We start from the raw sequence: 18895 nt of genomic DNA, 5'->3' as shown, positions 1-18895 counted from the left end.
AGGGGGTTATTTATCAATGTTCTTTTTTTTGCTATTGAAGTTTTTTGAGCTAACAGCCATGCATTTCAATTATGGTTTATAAAGAGGAAATTTTTCGACATTTATGAACTTGGAAGTGAAAAAAAATGTGAAAAACTCTAATGTAAAAATGTGGCATCAAGGCCATGCAGAAGTTAATGAGAATTGTAGGCAAAATGTTAACTATTTAGCCAATTCTAGTTTTCTTTTTTCCCAAGCATTGGGAAAATATTCCCATTTCTCAAAAATGTTAAGGTTTTTTGAAGCAGAAAAAAATACAAAAATGACAGAAATATGAATTTTCATAAATAGGCCTCTAAGTTTCTATGCACACCTCTGTAGTCAGTTAACCCTAGGGCAGAACTGCTAAAATCACATTAACCACTAAAAACAGAAAATGAATGTAAATTTCAGGAGGATCTTCAGGCCTCCCCTAGGGGGCGTACCTCACAGTCTGGAAGCCACTGCTCGCAGGGAATTCACCTCTGCTGTAAAGATTGTGTTTTTGTTTGTTTTAAGCAAAAGGAAAGGGTATAATGATATGCTAGAGCTAATCAGGCAAGATTAGGCACATCAGAATTCTGCATGTTAAGTAAAAAGACACTTGGTTACATTCCCTCCAAAGCTCACGGCACACACAGCCAAGTCTGGGATGGGATTTAAAATAGACCCTGGCATTTCAAGTACACAGATACCCAAACGGCCCCCCACCCCCAGCCCAATAAATAGTGAGTGTCTATGGCATCTTACAGCAGCCCCTCTGGCATTTGCCTGAACCCACAGATTGCCAGCCCAGGCCTGCACACAGCATTTAGATCAGTGCAGCCCACTGAGAGAAAACCACCACAATCAGGATGTTATTTTTGGTTACAGCAAACAATATGGTGCATGCCCCATGAAGCTAAGCCACACTATATCGGTGCACCCCTAGTGGCCCCCAAAGTAATGGACTGTGGCCACAAACTACATCAATAAGGATAAGGTCTTGAGTGAATGCTGACTTGCTCTGGAGATACTTGGGACACAATAGCAATTCTCCATTTCAGATGGATGGTTAGAGTTGCTAGGGTAATAGACCCTAACAACCAGGAAGTGGGCTAGGTGTCAGAACTCCTGACAGTTTGCTTTTTAGCAACATATTTAGAAAAGTGGTGACTCTGGACTATAAAGAAACCTGGGACCCACGACTAAGGGGGGCGGGGGGAGGGGGTGTTATACTAATGCGGAACTTGTGACCCCCCCCCCCCAAATATGATGAAGCAAAATTCCTAAGGTCTGCATGGTCTGATTGCTGCCAACAAAAGGCACAGAGGGCCATGTTTTTGTACTTTACAGCCACAAGCGGTGTAGGAAAGTGGCCATAGATATAGGCAAAAGGCAGAGGTCACAGGTATGGAGGAATCTATTATCTGTTATGCTTGGGACTTGGGCTTCCTGGATGAGGGGTCTTTCTGTAATTTGGGTTACCATTCACATTAATTAATCTAAACCAATAGGATTGTTCTGCCACCAATATGGATTGATGCATCATTTAGTGCGAGCTACCGGTTTATTATTACAGAGAAAAAAGCAACAAAATGACGATTTGCTAAAATAAAACTCCATGGAAAATGCTATTCCTGTATTTCAGAGTTTTCTGGAAAATGGGTTTCTGTATATAGATCCCATACCTGTATTACTTAAATATTATACACTCCCTTCTTTATCTCTTAATGTGTTTATTAACATTTTATTTTCGAAAAAAACAGGAATCAAAAAAAGGAAGGAGTGAAAACGGAAAGCGCGGGGGGGGGTTTGCGCTTTCCCCGGCCACAGGATTCCCCGCTTGCTTCTGTTTGTTTAGATGAGTTAGAAAGGACCAGTCACCCAAATAACCCATTTTTGTTCTTTGGCTGGGAAATCTCTTATCTACAAGTTAGGTATAACATGGAATATACATCATTCCCCAATTTTTCCTGAGGCTAATAGTCAGTGGCTCAGACAATTCCAACCTGAACAGGGTTTGCCTTCTGGGCATAGAATAGGAGCAGAAGATTGTTCAGCCTGTCATGGCTACTTAGTGTAACGTTCTGTGTAAGCCCAAGGAGAAACGTCTCTGGAGCACTGACTGTAGGCTGGCCAAGAGAAATGTTGGTGGTGAATTCTAGCACCTGCTCCCACACTCTCTGTAAACTTCCCATGAATGCTAGCATCTGCTCCAGAACCGTCCCAAGAATGCTAACATCTGCTCCAGAACCGTCCCAAGACTGCTAAAATCTGCTCCAGAACCGTCCCAAGAATGCTAACATCTGCTCCAGAACCGTCCCAAGACTGCTAAAATCTGCTCCAGAACCGTCCCAAGAATGCTAACATCTGCTCCAGAACCGCCACATGAATGCTAGAATCTGCTCCAGAACCGTCCCATGAATGCTAGCATCTGCTCCAGAACCGCAACATGAATGCTAGCATCTGCTCCAGAACCACAGTCAGTTCTCCACCTGCTTCCAGGACTTGTAGCACCCACCCCTGAAACTCTCCTTAGCAATTACTCCAGATTAATTCTAGCACCTGCTAACAGAACCATCCCATGAATTCTTGTACCTGCTACTCACAATACATTTTGGCACCTGTTTCAAGAACCTATCCATTAATTCTAGCACCTGCCCCCAGAATTTTAGAATGAATGCTAGCCGATGATATCAAAACCTCACTGTAAATTCTAGCACTTGCACAAAGAACCTCACAGTGAATTCTAGCATCTGTCCCCAGAACCTGTGAATTCTAGCATCTGACTGCAGAACCCTACCATGACTTCTAGCACATACACCCAAGAACCCTTGAATTCTGACACCTGCTCTCAGAAACTCACCATGTATTCTAGCACCCGGTTCCAGAACATTAGCTCAAATTCTAGTACCGACTCTTAGAACCTTACCATGAATTCTAGTCCCTGCCCAAAGAAACTTCCATGATGTCTGGCACCTGCACCTCAGATCCTGCACTTGAGTTCTAACCATCTGCTCACAGGATCTTACCTTGAATTCTACCCCCTGCTCCCAGGACCTCACCTTGAATTTGGCACCTGTGCACCAGAACCCATCCTTGAATTTTTAGTACCTGTTCCAAAAATCTTTCCATCAATTCTAGCACCTGCCCTCGGAATCTCATTGTAAAAACTATGAAAATGTAGTAGCAGGATAATAATAAACTGTATTAGGTACAGACTAGCGTTCTTCAGTGAAAAGGGTTTCATAAAAATAAGAGAAGCTCTCCCTTTCCCAATGCATCTTGATCCAGATACTGGCCTAGGGGCTGTAGACAGAAAATAGGACACTATTTCTATATAAAATCTTCCAACCTTGTGCTAATCAATTTAATTAAAAAGGCACATAAAAAGTTCAGCGGAAAAAAACATCCAGGCATTCTATTTCAGTGATTCTCCCTAAATTATTTGATAAAAAACTAAGCAACGGCTTTGTTTTGTACATAACTAAATGAACCTATAGACAGTGACAGCTAAGGAAAATCCACCCCAGTGTTTATTTACATGTATATATATATATATATATATATATATATATATATATATATAATAAGATAGATAGATAGATAAATAGATGTAGATAGATAGATAAATAGATGTAGATAGATAGATAGATAGATAGATAGATAGATAGATAAATAGATGTAGATAGATGATAGATAGATAGATAGATAGATAAATAGATGTAGATAGATAGATAGATAGATAGATAAATAGATGTAGATAGATAGATAGATGATAGATAGATAGATAGATGTAGATAGATAAATAGATGTAGATAGATAGATAAATAGATGTAGATAGATAGATAGATAAATAGATGTAGATAGATAGATAGATGTAGATAGATAGATAGATAGATAGATGTAGATAGATAGATAGATAGATAGATAGATAGATAGATAAATAGATGTAGATAGATAGACAGACAGACAGACAGACAGATAGATAGATAGATAGATAGATAGATAGATAGATAGATAGATATATAGATAGATGTAGATAGATAGATAGATAGATAGATAGATAGATATAGATAGATAGATAAATAGATGTAGATAGATAGACAGACAGACAGACAGATAGATGAACTTGCTATGCATCCAAAATAAACTACTGTTATGTGCTCATATGATACTATATTGGGAATAAATCATACTATCTTTATATTATACACAGGAACCAAATACACAAATGCATATGCATCATTAAACAGACCCCCACTGCCACCCCTGCTATTTATATCTGGAACATTTCCTGGCCCTGTTTCATAATATCTTTAACTTCTGTCAAATCCTTTTCCCCGTTCTCCTCTACATCCATCCCAATTGTATCTCCTAATCTTTGTGCCTCTGCCCAGCTCTCCCCTCTGCCCCCCCTCCCACCCACTCCTTGGTGCTCCTTACTGGTTGCCCTCCCCTCTGCCATGCTCACCCTGGAGCATAATGAAAGCTGACATTATATCAAACATTGTAAAGACTCTCATTTGATGAAGATCATTCGCCAACACACAAACCTATTAACCAGCAGAAAAAATACCCATCTGGGGCTGAGTGCGTGCACTGTGTATCTGAGAGGGACGCACCTCCAGCCAATACATGATTATGGGTCATAATTCCACACTGCTCTTTTAGCCCTCAACGTGGGTGAACTTAGATCCAAGGTTAAGGGCAAGGACAAATATGCAAAGCGAATGCACTAACCTTCTTCCCATGCACCTTTCTGCAATAGAGGAGGTAGAATATTTCCTTAATTCTGCTTGTGACTGTTCCCCCCCTTTTTTCTGATATACAATTACCCAGACCCCCGCTATACACAAAATACAACCTGGCTGTTCAATTTTCCTCCTGATCCCTGAAGTGAATAGAATAGCAAGGGTTAAAGGTACTTTATTTTTTGTTCTCGCTAACATGCCAGTTTTTGTTTTTTTTATATAAGATAATATATCCCCCTTACATTTATCTCTACTCCAAATGCACCCATTCCTCCAGGCTTGTCCTTAGTGTCCTTATTTATAGTACAAATCCCAATGACTAAACTCTCTGTCTTCTGTAGTTAGTGGCTTTTGCAGTTTGATTGTAACAGAGCTGTAGACCAGCGGCTTAAATAGAAGTTACTTGGCCCATCATTTTTAGGCCACACGTAGACTTTGGGAATACAGCATTTTTCATCCACATGAACCCTCCTATCAGTCAGTGTCCCTCTGGGCCCTTAGGGTGAAGACACACAGAGCTACTAGTAGCAGCTACTTGTCATGAGTACTAAAATAGACAATGCTGATTATTTACTGATAATTGTTTCTCAGTATTGTCTATAGCAGGGTATTTTCTGGCAATTAGTAGCGTGAAAAAGTATCTGCTACTAGTCGCTCCATGTGTCTTCCCCCTTACACCTCCTGGAACCCCCAGTTGGCTGGTCTGCTTTTTCTATAGTTACAAAACTGTTGTAGGCTGTTGGTTGGACAGACACCATCACACTATAACCTGGCTATTCATGCCCAAATTTAGCCAGCCCCAACCATACTTTATGAACCTCTGGATATGTATGGAGGTCATGGGACATATCCACAGATAATTGTGAGATTCTCCTGGATCAGAGGAGATGGAGATGTATTAGAAAATTGGTCTCACCAAGTTCTAATTATTCAACTTGTTGGCTCCAATGCATGTAATAAAAAGAAGGTGGCCGTGTCCCAATCGGTTGGATACCAAAGAGTATTGGTATCACGCACTAGCCACGCTTTACCAGAATGGAGTCCTACTCTATTCACATAACTGCTGCTCTCCAAGGCCCAGTACAAGGCAGCTCTGTATTTGGCTTCTGTTCCAAAACACCTTCTCACTTTAATTCTCTCGGTGCCTTCTTAAACTCTCAACTTCAACACTCATCCTGCTGTCAATGGAATTCACTGTCTAGCCCAGTCAGAATATTTTCCCTACAGCAAAACATCTAGCTCGACATTGAAGAGAGCGTATGTATCCTATACAGCTCAGTGTTCCCAAGTAGTGCTGATGTTCCGAGTATGAAGGCATAAGTTACTCCATGCATGGAAGCATTCTTCTCTGCATATCTTCATGTAGCCATACAAATAGGGACTTCATATGAGCAGGAAATGATATTTTGCTTTTCTCGTCTGAAACATTTATTGCGAGTGACTGCAATATATTGAGCCATGCAATATCGAAGCCTCTACTGATATATACATGTGCAATAATGTAAATAATCAGATAATCAGATAAATAATCAGATGGTTACACGCTTATCTAGAGGAATGGGATGTATTATGCAGAATGCTTTGAACCTGGAGATTTAAGCATTTTCTGTATGTATGCATTATGGCACACTATACATTGATGGTAAAAAAAAAAGCTGATAGGACCTAAAACACCACATATGTGTTTACAATGACAGGGGCTGAATCCAGCTGCTACTGCAGACACATAGGGCCGGTTTTACATCATAGCTGCCTTTTCTCCGCCAGCGTTTTCTCACAAATGAAGAATGATAAAAGTAAAACTCCAGGGGCAATTACACTGCCATATAACAGAGGTTTCTGGATAATGAGTTTAGGTTTATGGCTAGGGTTGTCACCCAGATGGTATTTTACTGGGCTGGCCAGGTCCAGTATTAAAAATTTACTAGAAACTAAATTTACCGCCAATGTGGTTGCCAGTAAATCTGTAATATCCTTAAATTTAGCTACTGGCCTTCCCACTTAAGGCCTTCACCTGCCTCAATCCTACCCTTTCCCTTTTTTACTCTCTCCTTGATCCCCCCTCTAGCTGTCTCTTGCGTCTCTGTTCCTTTTAACATCATCCGCTTCCTTGTTACACCCCCATTTATGTCTTGGCCAGCCAGGGTCGGAATGGGGTGTGAAGGGCCCACCGGGGCTCCCGTCCCAGGGGCCCTGAAAGTGCACTCAGCCAGGCGCGTCCTCTAATCACCCCCCCCGTAGGGACCCCTTCTAACCCCCCTCCCAGGGCCCCCACCCAACGTCCTCCCCCGAGTGCATAAATTTGACGCGTCAGGGGAGGAGCGTTCGGGAGGGGGAGCGCTGGCAAGGGTCGAGTCTGGGCCGCCGGGGCCCACCGGGATTTTTCCTGGTGTCCTGGCGGCCCAGTCCGACCCTGTGGCCAGCCCCCTTTCACCACTGCCCCAGGCCAACTGGTAAAAAGACTTTCAAGAGTTGGCAACCCTAATTATGGCACAATGGACAGTGTAGTATCAGCCTTAAAGGAATATAATATATCTAAATAAGGTGTATGTCCCTTTAAAGCTATATATACCTACACAAACCACTGTCTCTTTTCTGAGACCCTACACATCATAAAATCTCGAGCACACAGTACTCTGCAGCTCATTCCAATCCATGGTCACCGTAGGTAAATGTGTTCCTAATCCTGTTTGATACAGCTAAGTAATTTATAGGATTAATAAATCCTTTTTCTTTGAACTGAAATGAAGACATTTAGCAACAAAGAAAAAGGCGAGCGTTAGAGTGCGCCCTGGATATGTAATTAACAGTATAAATAAGGTACAAAGCCACAACAAGCTTTTAATGGCTGTATTTATAAAACTTTTTGATATAACACAATTATCTTGTATATACATTCCAGTCGCAGGCCCGGTGATGGCGAGGGGTGAGGGAGCGGCGTGGAAAAGTTCTGCCATAAGAAAGCACTGGGCTGCCAATCAAGAGGAGGGGACTTGAAATGAAATATGTTACATATCACACAGAGAGATTAAATTGTACTAAGAAGCAGAGGAGGGAGATTAAAATTGCTAACATCAAAGGTACTGACAATTTTACACATGTTAGATTAATCATGCCTGAAACGGGACAGCCAAAAGATAGTGATGCAAATGGCAAATACACAGTGGCTGGTGAATATTCATGAAATAGTGTTTATATCAGCATATGAGGGGGTATAGCCTAACATATATGATTAATAAACTTGCTCATGGGGCAAATCAGAGCAAAGCAGAAATGCAGGAAAATACCCACACATTATAAGCTTTACATCATGTTCTACCTGAACCACCTTGTGCACTTATGCGTCACTTGAACACATTTTATTTTCCCTTTATGTAATGAAAATAGAAAGAGACAAGATGCAGTCCTCCCTTTGCTGCTATAGCAGCTGCTACTCTTGTGGGAAGGCTTTTCACTAGATGGTGGAACATTGTCAGTGGGATTTGCTTCCATTCACACACAGGAGCATTAGTGAGGTTGGGACCTGCTGCTGGGGATCAGACCTGGCTCACAGGCAGCGTTCCAGTTCATCCTACAGGTGTTTAGTTGGGTTGTGGTCAGGGCTCTGTGCAGGTCAGTCAAGTTCTTCCACTCCCATTTTGGCAAACCTTGCCTTCTGCATGGGGGCATTATTGTGCTTAAGCAAAAAAAGACCTTTCCCACAAAAGCACATAATTGTCAAGAATGTCAAGCTGTAGCCTTCAATGGAACCAGGACCCCAAACAACACAAAACAGCCCCAGACCACTCTTGTTCCTCCATGAATCTTTACCGTTACAATATTTGTATTCAGGCAAGTAGCGTTGTCCTTGCATCTACCAAACACAGATCTTTCCATTAGACTCTTAGGATAAAATTCCATTTATCACTGCTCCAGAATCCAGTGGCGGAGGCCTTTAAGTCACCCTTGCTGATGCTTGGCATTGCATATGGTCATGTTAGGTCACATTTAAAAACCCCATACTCTAACATCCCGTCCAGCGTTTTAAACCCAGCAGTTAGTATTGCCACCTTTTCCCCCCTAGTTTACTGACCAGTGTTGAGGGAAGGGTGGTGAAGACATGGGTGCAGGGAGTGGAAGTTTTGGGGGCAGGAAGTGGGCGTGTTGAATAGGGAATAGGTGCGTCTGGTCCTTGTAGAAGTTCTGGGCATAAAGAGAGGGTCTCAGAGACCTTAAAAGTGCCAGAGGGGGCAGAAACTTGCATTGCAATACCAGCTCCAGCCCTACCAGCAGTGAGTGTTTTCTTGATAAAGGATAAGGTTAAACCAAAGGGGGATGATTGAAGACCCGGTAGTCACTGGTAATATCGGTAATAGGGACACTGCACCAAATTTTGGACCAAGCCTCTATTTATTTGGGGGTATTTGGACCAGTGCTGTAACCACCAAAGAAGCAGGGCTGCAAAGTTTGATCCTGGGCCTGCAGATAGGTAGTTATGTTGTTGTGACCAAAAATGGCAAATGTCAGCCAAAACATTCACAGGGACAACTTGCTTATATCTGTGGTTTGACTGGTATGTGACACTGGCATAGCATTCATCTGTACCATACATAATGAATATAATACTATTTAAAGCCTAGACTGGGTTCTTCTATATAATATAGTGCAAGATTATGCACCGCTGCAACTGCAGAGTGGTAAAATTGCCTAACACTGAATCCAAACCCAAGAACAGTCAGTAAAGCCCCACTAACTGCTCCATCCGACCCCTAAATGTGATCTATATACTTACATACTGTATAGTATATGGAAAGGGGCGAGAGGATTCCGAAAGCAGTCAACAAAAGCAGAAGTCATTTCATGCATTCTACGTAGCCAACAGTAATGTGATATGAAGTCTCCTACCTAGTCATGTCTTGTTAAAGATATTAAGTGCAACATTTCCCTGTAGGCATAGTTTCCACTTAATTAACTTATTATAATTTATACTATCTCCTTTGACTATTGTTTTTGCTCTGCGTAATTGCAATCTTCTGGTTCGCATTTTTTCTTCTTTTCCAACTCCCATGAGAACCCTCATTATATGATGCAATGATGCAAAAGAGGTGTAAACACACAGAGGTAGCATCTCAATTGAGCAATAAATCAATGAGAGAAAGAAGTGCTAACGCCACCAAAGCATGAAAAGTACATTTGCACGGTAAATCTGCCTCATGCCGCAAATCAGCCCTCTCAGTTTTTTTGGCTAAAGTCTTGCCTATTCATGAGCAAACTGTTATGGTAGTCATGTGCTTGACTTGTCACACACATTGCTGAGCAACTCTTCCTGTACATGTCAGGCAGCCTCCATTTTGAATTCAGAGCAGCCATCATTGCTCAGCAGCAAAAGTCTCTATGCCTTCAGCTTTCTGCACCCAGTCAGAGTATTTTAACTGTGCAGCAATTGTAGAAATTGGAAATTCTCTCTCCCCTCATATGGCAGGCACCGATACAACATAGCCTAAAAAATATGGTCTCTATAAATATTATACAGCGCTAAGGAATATGTAAGCACTTCCAAAATAGTAAAATCGTGCTTATTGCAATTTACACTGATTTACAGAAGCCTGCTATTATGCTGCCATTCTGGGGAAAATGTGTATTGCACCAGCCCAACAGGTAAATCAATCCTGGCAAAGATGGCATCCCAAAAAGATTTTGTGAAAAAGCGGAGCACAGGATAGCTTATAAAATCAAACTTTTATTTCCATCAATTAAAAATAGATATAGACCAGAGCATATTCATCCCTTGGCTTAAAGATGGCATCCCAACATGTGTTAATAAATAAGCCCTCATGTTAATTTTTATTGCTGAGAGGGTATGGTGATATCTAACCTGAGTGTGTGTATGTATGGGACATTGCCCCTTTAATTGTATCCTGCGTTGTATTTTTAGGCAACTTAAAAGCAAATTAAAGTGCAAACGCATAAGGATTTATGGCTGGCCCAGAATAGTGATCCTGCGATAGCCTGATGCCACTGGTTTGGTTTATTTCCCATGCGATGTTTCTCCAGCGCTTTCACAAATAATTAACCTTGCCCTGTTATTCCCCTTGCAAATAGAATTCATTGCAATGTGACTAAATCAGGGTGTCCCTTTGTTCCTTGATGACAGCAGACAATTTACTGGTAAAAAACACAATCGCAGAAATGTAGAATTCTGTCACTGAGGAACATCGCTGTTTGGGCCACAGTGCAATACTGTGATATGTTGCACTTACAACATCCATATGGGGATACATATAACATCTATTTGGGGAAACAAATTAAAAGGTGCAAAGCTTGCTAAAGGTCTAGTAGCCTATAGCAACCAATCAATTGGTGGTATTAAACTGGTTATTTGCTTGAAAGCAATCACCCAATTGGCTGCTTTGGCAAGCAGACTTTGTGCATTTTATAACATTATTCCACTGTATGTATATTAAATGACATTATGTTTTTAATTGTGCTTCTTATTGAAAGGGCTTTCTGGCCCATGTCATGTAGACAGAGACCATATGGGACAGGGAGGAGGTGTGTCTTACATTTATACAAGGGGAATAGAGTGGTTCAGGGTAGACTAGAAGTGCAGAAAACAATGAAGTGAGATGTGCAGTTGTATGAGGTGCATGGGGTGAATCAGAGAGGTTGGCGTGACAAGAGAGAAGGGTAACTCCATTTTACCAGGGGAATAGGGTGGAATAGAGAAGAAGGAGTGAGGAAAAATGGAGGTGAGAAGCATAATTGTATGTAAACAATGGAGTGGATCAGAGAGGAACAGAAAAGAGTTAAGTAGTGAAAGTATACAGGAGGAACAGAGTGAACCAGAGAGAAGTACTATGGGTGCAGAAAATTGAGACAAATGCACTATAACTCAACAAAGGGAATGGGACAAGAAGTAACACTGTACAGCAGGAATCCCCAACGTTTTATACCCGTGAGCCACATTTAAAGGGAAAAAGTGTTGGGGAGCAACACAAATACGAAAAAGGCTCCTGGGGGGTGCCAATAAGAGCTATAATTGGCTACTTAATAGCCCCTATGGGGACTGGCAGCCTACAGAAGGCTCTGTTTGGCATTATACTTGGTTTTTATACAACCAAAACTTGCCTCCTTACCAGTAATTCAAAAATGAGCATGGCTTTAAGGCCATGGAGAGCAACATCCAAGGGGTTGCTGAGCAACATGTTGCTCACGAGCCACTGGTTGGGGAACACTGCTGTACAGGGTAAAAGAGTGAGTACAGGGAAGTAGGAAAGGAAAAGGTGACTAATGAATGGACCGGATCAGAAAGTGGCACGGGAACGAAGTAAGAAGATGCAAATGTATATGGAAGAATAAAAGTGGAGCAGACAGAAGGGTGTTTCAAAGAGAAGTGGGACAGAAAAGGGATGAATATAAAAACTGCATAATAGTAATGGAGAGGATAAAGAGAATGGACTAGAGGAGAAAGTAAACAGTGCAAGGATCAAATGGAATGGATAAGATGTGTTAGGGGCAGACAGATGGTCAGGTGAATAGTATAGAAGAAAAGAGAATGCATTAGATCAAATCAAGCAATGTTGTGGGACAGGAAAAAGATGAATGGTGGAAATGTATGTGGGGGAGAGAAAAAAGTGAAGTAATAATACCATACAGTTGGTTTGGGGAGGAAGTCAGCCTTTAATAATAAGCTAGTTGACTCGAACCCCATTGAATTTACCCTTGGTTAGGCAGGTTCAAGCCCAGAAGATGAGCCCCAGCTGAAAGTTTGGGTGGGAGGGGGGTCAAAGTCCAATTTGGTGATGTAACAGTGCTGACCCATCCCTTATGGTGGCTGATCCCACCTATTTATGAGACATCAGATGGCAGTCAGGTTGTGTGCAGGTCATAAAGTAGAAGAGGACTATGGGCTGGGTGAGGGTTGTGAAGTAGCAGCTTAGGGTCAGGTTTTTGTTTAAAGGCTTTGTTTTTTATATTAGCTGGGTCTAATACAGATTTTACATCTGTAGCCTTAAAACATTGCTTTACCCAACCATGAGCCTCAGTAGGGCCCTATACTAGGGCCCTAAATACTTCATACTTTCATACCTTCATACATCACTCTGTAATACGTGTAATCTGTAATGTGGCATCTTTACAGTGCCCGTATAAGCATAGGTAGCAATGCTAAACTGACAAACTAGTCTGCTGTGTCTCCTTCTCTAGCACTACAGGCCGCCATAGAGAAATATAGAGTCAAGAGCAAGCGGGAGCCACCCATTACCATTATGCCTCCCTCCCTTACTGCAATGAAGTAATCAGAGTGATTAGGAGAAGCTAAGCAGGGGGTGCAATCAGTGGAAAAGGGACAGACGGGTGTGCAGTGAGTGCAAAGCTCTGAGCTATATCACTAGTCACACCTCTCGGCCATCTGTCTGTGCTGGGCAGGAGGGAACACGAGGAAAAAGCTGGCTGCATTCACATGATGGCTTGAGAGGGTGAGCTGGACATCTGGATCTGGCCACAATGTCTGCCAGGTAGGCTAGAATAGTAAGGCAGGCACGCTATAATGTGGCAGCACAGCCTGCATCCCAAAGGTACCTTATCAGAACATAGGGCTGCAGCATTTAGGCACCCAGGACCTGAGTGTGTACAAGTGCACAATAGAAAGGGATAGGAGAAAGGGAAAACATTGCAAGATGAGCATTTCATGGAGCAGAAAATTGGATGTTTATAGGACCGTCCCACAAATGAGCCAAATATGTTACCGACTAATGAGGGGTGAGAAAAGGGGGACAAACATCAGCAGCAACTATTGCACCTCTGCTTATTAATGGTCTGGTAACAGGTCTGTGCACCTGGGACCAATCCTATGTGTTGAATGGAACATTAGAAATATCACCCCCCCACACACACACATACATGAATGGTCACATATTAACTCTATCAATTTAGAACAAATTTCTCCCCCCAAGGGCCAGTCTTACAGTTGGGCAGGTCTCTTGGTCAGAAAAATATCTTCAATTAACCTGCAGCTCGCTTGCAACTGTTGGACTGCCTCAGTAACAGAGGATGACAGGTTGGCCAAAGCCGTCTATGTTTACTTTTGCTATGACTCTCCTAACTCTCTGCTCTAGTCATTCTCGCATCTCTCCCCCCCATCCATCCGGCACACCTAAGCCGTGCATGTCAAATGCAGCCAGTGAGGGGCTTGCGCTACTCAGTGCCCTTCACCTCCTGTTTGTTATTATGTCTGAGCGCTGACATTGGGCAACTAAAAATGAGATGAAAATTACCTCATTCACTTTCATTAGGGTTGGCAGGAGCGAGGGAGAGGGAGATATAGAGAGGGGGGAGAAGAGCTGACCAAGGGAGACGCGGCAAAAGAATGAGGAAGGATGGTGGGCACAGTAGGTAGGGAAGCAGAGAATTAAAGGGGCATGGCATGCAGGGCACGGGGTGATAGGAAGGGAAGGGAGAAGTAGGTTAGATACATAGATGACAGAAAATAAAGAAATAAAAAAGGACTCTAAACAGAGAGCATAAAGGATCATTTACATACACAGAAAATATGTACAGCAGGGGCCAATCAGAATGGTGACTAAAAAACAGGGCTAGGACTGATCATTTGCTGCAAGCACCCTCCAATAAGGCCCCTACACCATATATATTTGTGTAATCATGTACCTGGTACTTATATTTCTATAATCATTGCCTGCCTGTGACCCATAAGGGTTGATTCACTAAAGTGCGATAACACTTATCACATGTTTTTTGCATTAAAATTGACGCGCAAAAAAAATTGCGATTCACTAAAGTATTAGCGCATGCGTTAAGTTGCATATCGCGTGCATTAAATAGCACGCAACCGCACGCGTTGATTTTACCGCATTGCATTAATTCTCGCGCAGAAATAATACTAACGCATGATTCACAAACACTTAGAAGCGCTAAATATCGCATTAGTCTATGTGAAATTTAACACCTACTTGGGGCAGGCGTTAATTATAGAAAAGTACAGTTCATGAGCTTTTGGCAACACAATATGGACTTTGCAGTGGGATTTATTCAAGTCTGTGTTCGCCCCTAGAGTGATGCAGCCGCCAGTTTGCAGGGAAATGGGCATTTTCAAAAAAAGTAATTTTACGAACGTAATGGTGTGTATGGCTAATATGGCGTGTGCGAAAAATTGGACGCATGCTATAAATAGCGCTCGTTTTAATGCACCTTAGTGAATCAGCCCTATAGTCTGTTAAAAAACTACAACTCCCAGCATCACACAAGCAGCTAGAGTCTACAGGACTGTATTGCCAAGTGAAGTAATAAAGGAGAATATTTATGGCACATACCCTTATGTTATCCTGCCAGCGGTGAGCCTTCTGGAACTTCTCCGCAGCCTCAGCCAGTCTCTGTGGGACAAAGAAAGGAACACCATTAGCTACAACAGGGTTAACACTCCTCTAAGCATTCAGTGGAAGCAATAGCACTATATTACATCCTATACTAATAAATAAATGATGATGAAGACATGAGTATAGGCATCTCCCACCCCTGGCTCATGATCAGCTCCAGCGCCTGTCACTGTGAGGGATGCTGGGAGCTTAAAAGTCACAGGCCGTCGATCTCTGCCTTACAGTACAGCTGACAAACCAATTTTGCCCAAGTTAAGTACTCACGATCCACAAACACTCAAGGGTTTCTGCTTAACGAGCCTCTTAGTATAACCTCCCAGTGGTAATAGAAGCTCGGCTAACTGATTAATTAAATGCTCTCTGGAAAATGTCTCACAACCTTCCCTCACAACCTTCCCTGCTGGTCGATTGCAAAGCCTGAACTTGGGTACCTTTGTCCCCCCTAGTAACAGTGTTACTGATGGAACCCTGAGCAACGCCAAGCTTAATACAGAACTCAGATTAATACAGCATTTAATACTCCCTGGGAGTAATACCATTGCACACACACACACACACACACACACATATATATATAGAATATATATTTTACAGCAATGAAAATCCATTAGTCCGTCATGTGCTGCCAGAGTTCTCCCAAAAATGAACCCAGTGTGCCAATGGCCCATACAGATTTGTACAGAGATATAGCTGCAGACACAACACGTGGGAGTTATAACGCACTACAGACCACACCCCCAAGTAACCTTCAGAAATACTGCAGAATTATAAGAAATCTACACCCAAAAATGAATTGATGTCAAGAGGGTGGGTCTCTGGGCATTTTTGCAATTTACATTAATTTGGTTAAAATGGTTTCTGAGCAGTTTTAGACAAAAATTTTGAAAGTCAGAATCAGAAACCCTAGGGTTAACAGGAGTATACAGGAAGTTCATAGACAGTTAGGGTCGCTGACATTGAAGTCAGTAGTCTAAAACTGCTAATATCTCAGAAACCTCTAAAAAACAGTGCTCAGAGAAGCACTGTGAGTAACTTTACATAAATTCATTTTTTGGGGTTTACATCCCCTTTAAAGGGAATTGCATCAGTGCACAGTGTGGCTATACTGCCACTCACATACACTTGGTTATTATTCCTTTACCTGGGGGCAACTGGGACCATTAGTAGTCACTTTTACTGCAGTGATCAAATGGTATAGCAGCTCAGCCTCATATCAACAAACACAAATATGCAGGTACAAAAATGTCTACAAGGGTATGCACTTATTGTATAGTGCAAGACCTCACCCTCTGCTATGTATTCGCAGTCATTAAAACGTGCGCACATAAGGTCATACTTGATGTAGCATAGGTTATCACAATACAATATGAACTGATGAAAGTAAACCCAGCTTATAAACATGGAATATTATCCCTTTAATCAGTTAGAGTGCTTGATCCAGGGAGCCATCTGAGTGCCATTTATTCTATTTTGTTGCCGCTTTCATAATAAAAATTAAAGCAAGATAGAGGGTGGGTGCTGAATAATGTAAAATATTTCAATAAAAGCAGAGAAAGTCAGAGGAGCTGTGATTTATCCCTAATACACAATTAGATGCAGACATCACAGCAACATCAGTTTTGGCCCCAGCAAAGCATGATTGTGCTTCCAAGAAAAACAGATTAATAATAAATACATATATATACTACATTGCTACATTTGTAATGCACAGAGGCACGGGAAATCACTGGAGCCAAAGCACAGATAGAGAGCACGCATTAGCAGCATAAAAAGACCAGAATGGGGAAGGTGTGGCATACCAGATGATGATAGACTACAACTCTCACCCTGATAGCCTCTGGTTGAAAAGAAAGAAAGAAAGAAAGAGGTTGATACTGTACAGAAACAATGTGTCTCCCAAGACCAGGATGACTATACACCCCGTTAAGGACACCCTTGTGCCTGACAGCTCTGCCCTCTTTGGTGGCCATGATTAAGTGGGCAGCAGGGAACAAATCAAATTAGGGCAGGTGATTCTGCTATATAAAAGCCCCTTTCCGGCCTTAATATGAAGTGCTGGCTTTCCTACATAGAGGTGTGTGCCACCCCCTAGCTGCAGGTGTGCTTTTTATATAGAAATTTCAGCTAATATTTCTACATAAACCCATGAAACCCATGGATCAGCACACTATGTGCAGGTTCAGATTGGATTCAAAATAGGCCCTGGAATTTCAAGCACACAGAGCCCCAAACAGCCCCCAACAGCTCACTAAATAGTGACTGTCTATGGCATATTACAGTAGCCCTTTTGATATTTGCCAGAAACCCCAGATTGCCAGTCCAGGTGTGAACATTTGTTTCTGAGAGATGCTCTGTTCAGAGTAAGAGCTCAGGAAAAGTAACCAAAGATTATCTAATTTTTACAGCAGTTTGGCCACTGGAGGGCACTGTTTCATTAAAGTCCATGAATACTATTTCATACACAGTGACCCGCTTCCACAGACGTGAATAGACATAGAATAACCTATGTATTGCTAGCTTTATGGTTTACCAGTGTATACCAGTAAATTATATACCATAATATTTCAGGTTAATACTGGATACTAAAGTATATTATTACGTTAACAACCCTGTGTACAGAGTCAGAGCATGATGAAGCCCTGTTATGTCTAGCAGAAGCCCTGTTTGCAAACCGAGGGGAACAATTCATATAAATACAGGCAAATGCTGCATTGAATGCCCACAAATCCCCCAACAACTTAAATCCTATTTTATTATTCCATTGGCCACATACATATTGGGTAATTGCAAAGTGATGTAGTAAATCTTAGAAACATTTCATTTATTGTAACCGTGTAATCTTTTTTTGCTGGAGATGACTTGCTGTTATTGACATCCAGTACTGTTGCCAATAAAACCCATTTAGTAATTGCAAGACTACAGTATCAGGCCTGACTGAGCTTGTGGCAACATGGGAATAGCGAAATATCCCTTCCCTGAATAATACAGCAAAAACATGGGATACACTGTGCAGCCTCTGGCTTCTCACTATGTCAGTTTCCTTGCCCAGCTCTAGTAGAACAGGCAGGGGGTCACTGTGCCAGTAAATATACACAGCCTGAGATTGGAACTTTCCAGTTTCCCCCAAATAAATTTATGCTCTGGATTCTCAACTGACCGGCAGACAAAATCAACTAGAAACCTAGAGTAGCCCCTCCATGTCAAGGTTTATTTTCTAACCTGAGTGCTACATTGCAGCAGTCTATATAGCAGTCTATATAGCGGTAAACCTATATGTCTTCTGTCTCATAAAAAGATCACAAGACTGAGTTAGCAGCTATCAAGGGGCCATACTGTGGCACACAGGCAAATCCCCAGTTTTAGTTTTTTTGGACTATGTCCCTTTAAGCTCTGATAACAAAGGCACCAGGCAGTGCTTCCAAGCTGGAGTGGCAATGTGGTTATAATTCATATGGTGGATCGTTATCTTATTACTGTTCCTAACATAATATGAGTTCAGGTTGTGTGAACTCACAGTGCACCGTATTTCTTCAAGGTAAAATCAAGTCAATATCCCAGACGTACATTAATATATACAGCAGTGCAGTTACACAACCTTCAAAAATTACACCGGCTTAGAGACAGTGCCAAGTTAATAATAATCAAAATGAGTTGGCTCTCGGACAACTGAAATTCCATATAGTGCAGGACCCTGCACGCTTTGCTGGCTAAGGTTTATGGGAGGTATCACTCATACTAGGTACAGGGCCACAGGTTTCTCCTGTTCAAAAA

The 18895-nt window shown here is 41.9% G+C and overlaps 1 protein-coding gene across 2 annotated transcripts in view; it reads right to left on the bottom strand.

Annotated features, from left to right (window-relative positions):
* Positions 1-18895, bottom strand: part of cacna2d2 (calcium voltage-gated channel auxiliary subunit alpha2delta 2) — a 163212-nt gene that overhangs the window by 40340 nt on the left and 103977 nt on the right. For both annotated transcript variants that reach the window (XM_012961655.3, XM_002935632.5), the window contains exon 4: positions 15062-15121. In XM_012961655.3, coding sequence (XP_012817109.1) covers positions 15062-15121 — 60 coding nt within the window. The remainder of the gene's footprint in view (positions 1-15061; positions 15122-18895) is intronic.

This window comes from Xenopus tropicalis, chromosome 4 (assembly GCF_000004195.4).
Source record: "Xenopus tropicalis strain Nigerian chromosome 4, UCB_Xtro_10.0, whole genome shotgun sequence".
NCBI classification, from domain to species: Eukaryota; Metazoa; Chordata; class Amphibia; order Anura; family Pipidae; genus Xenopus; species Xenopus tropicalis.
This window is presented reverse-complemented; position numbering and strand designations above follow the sequence as displayed.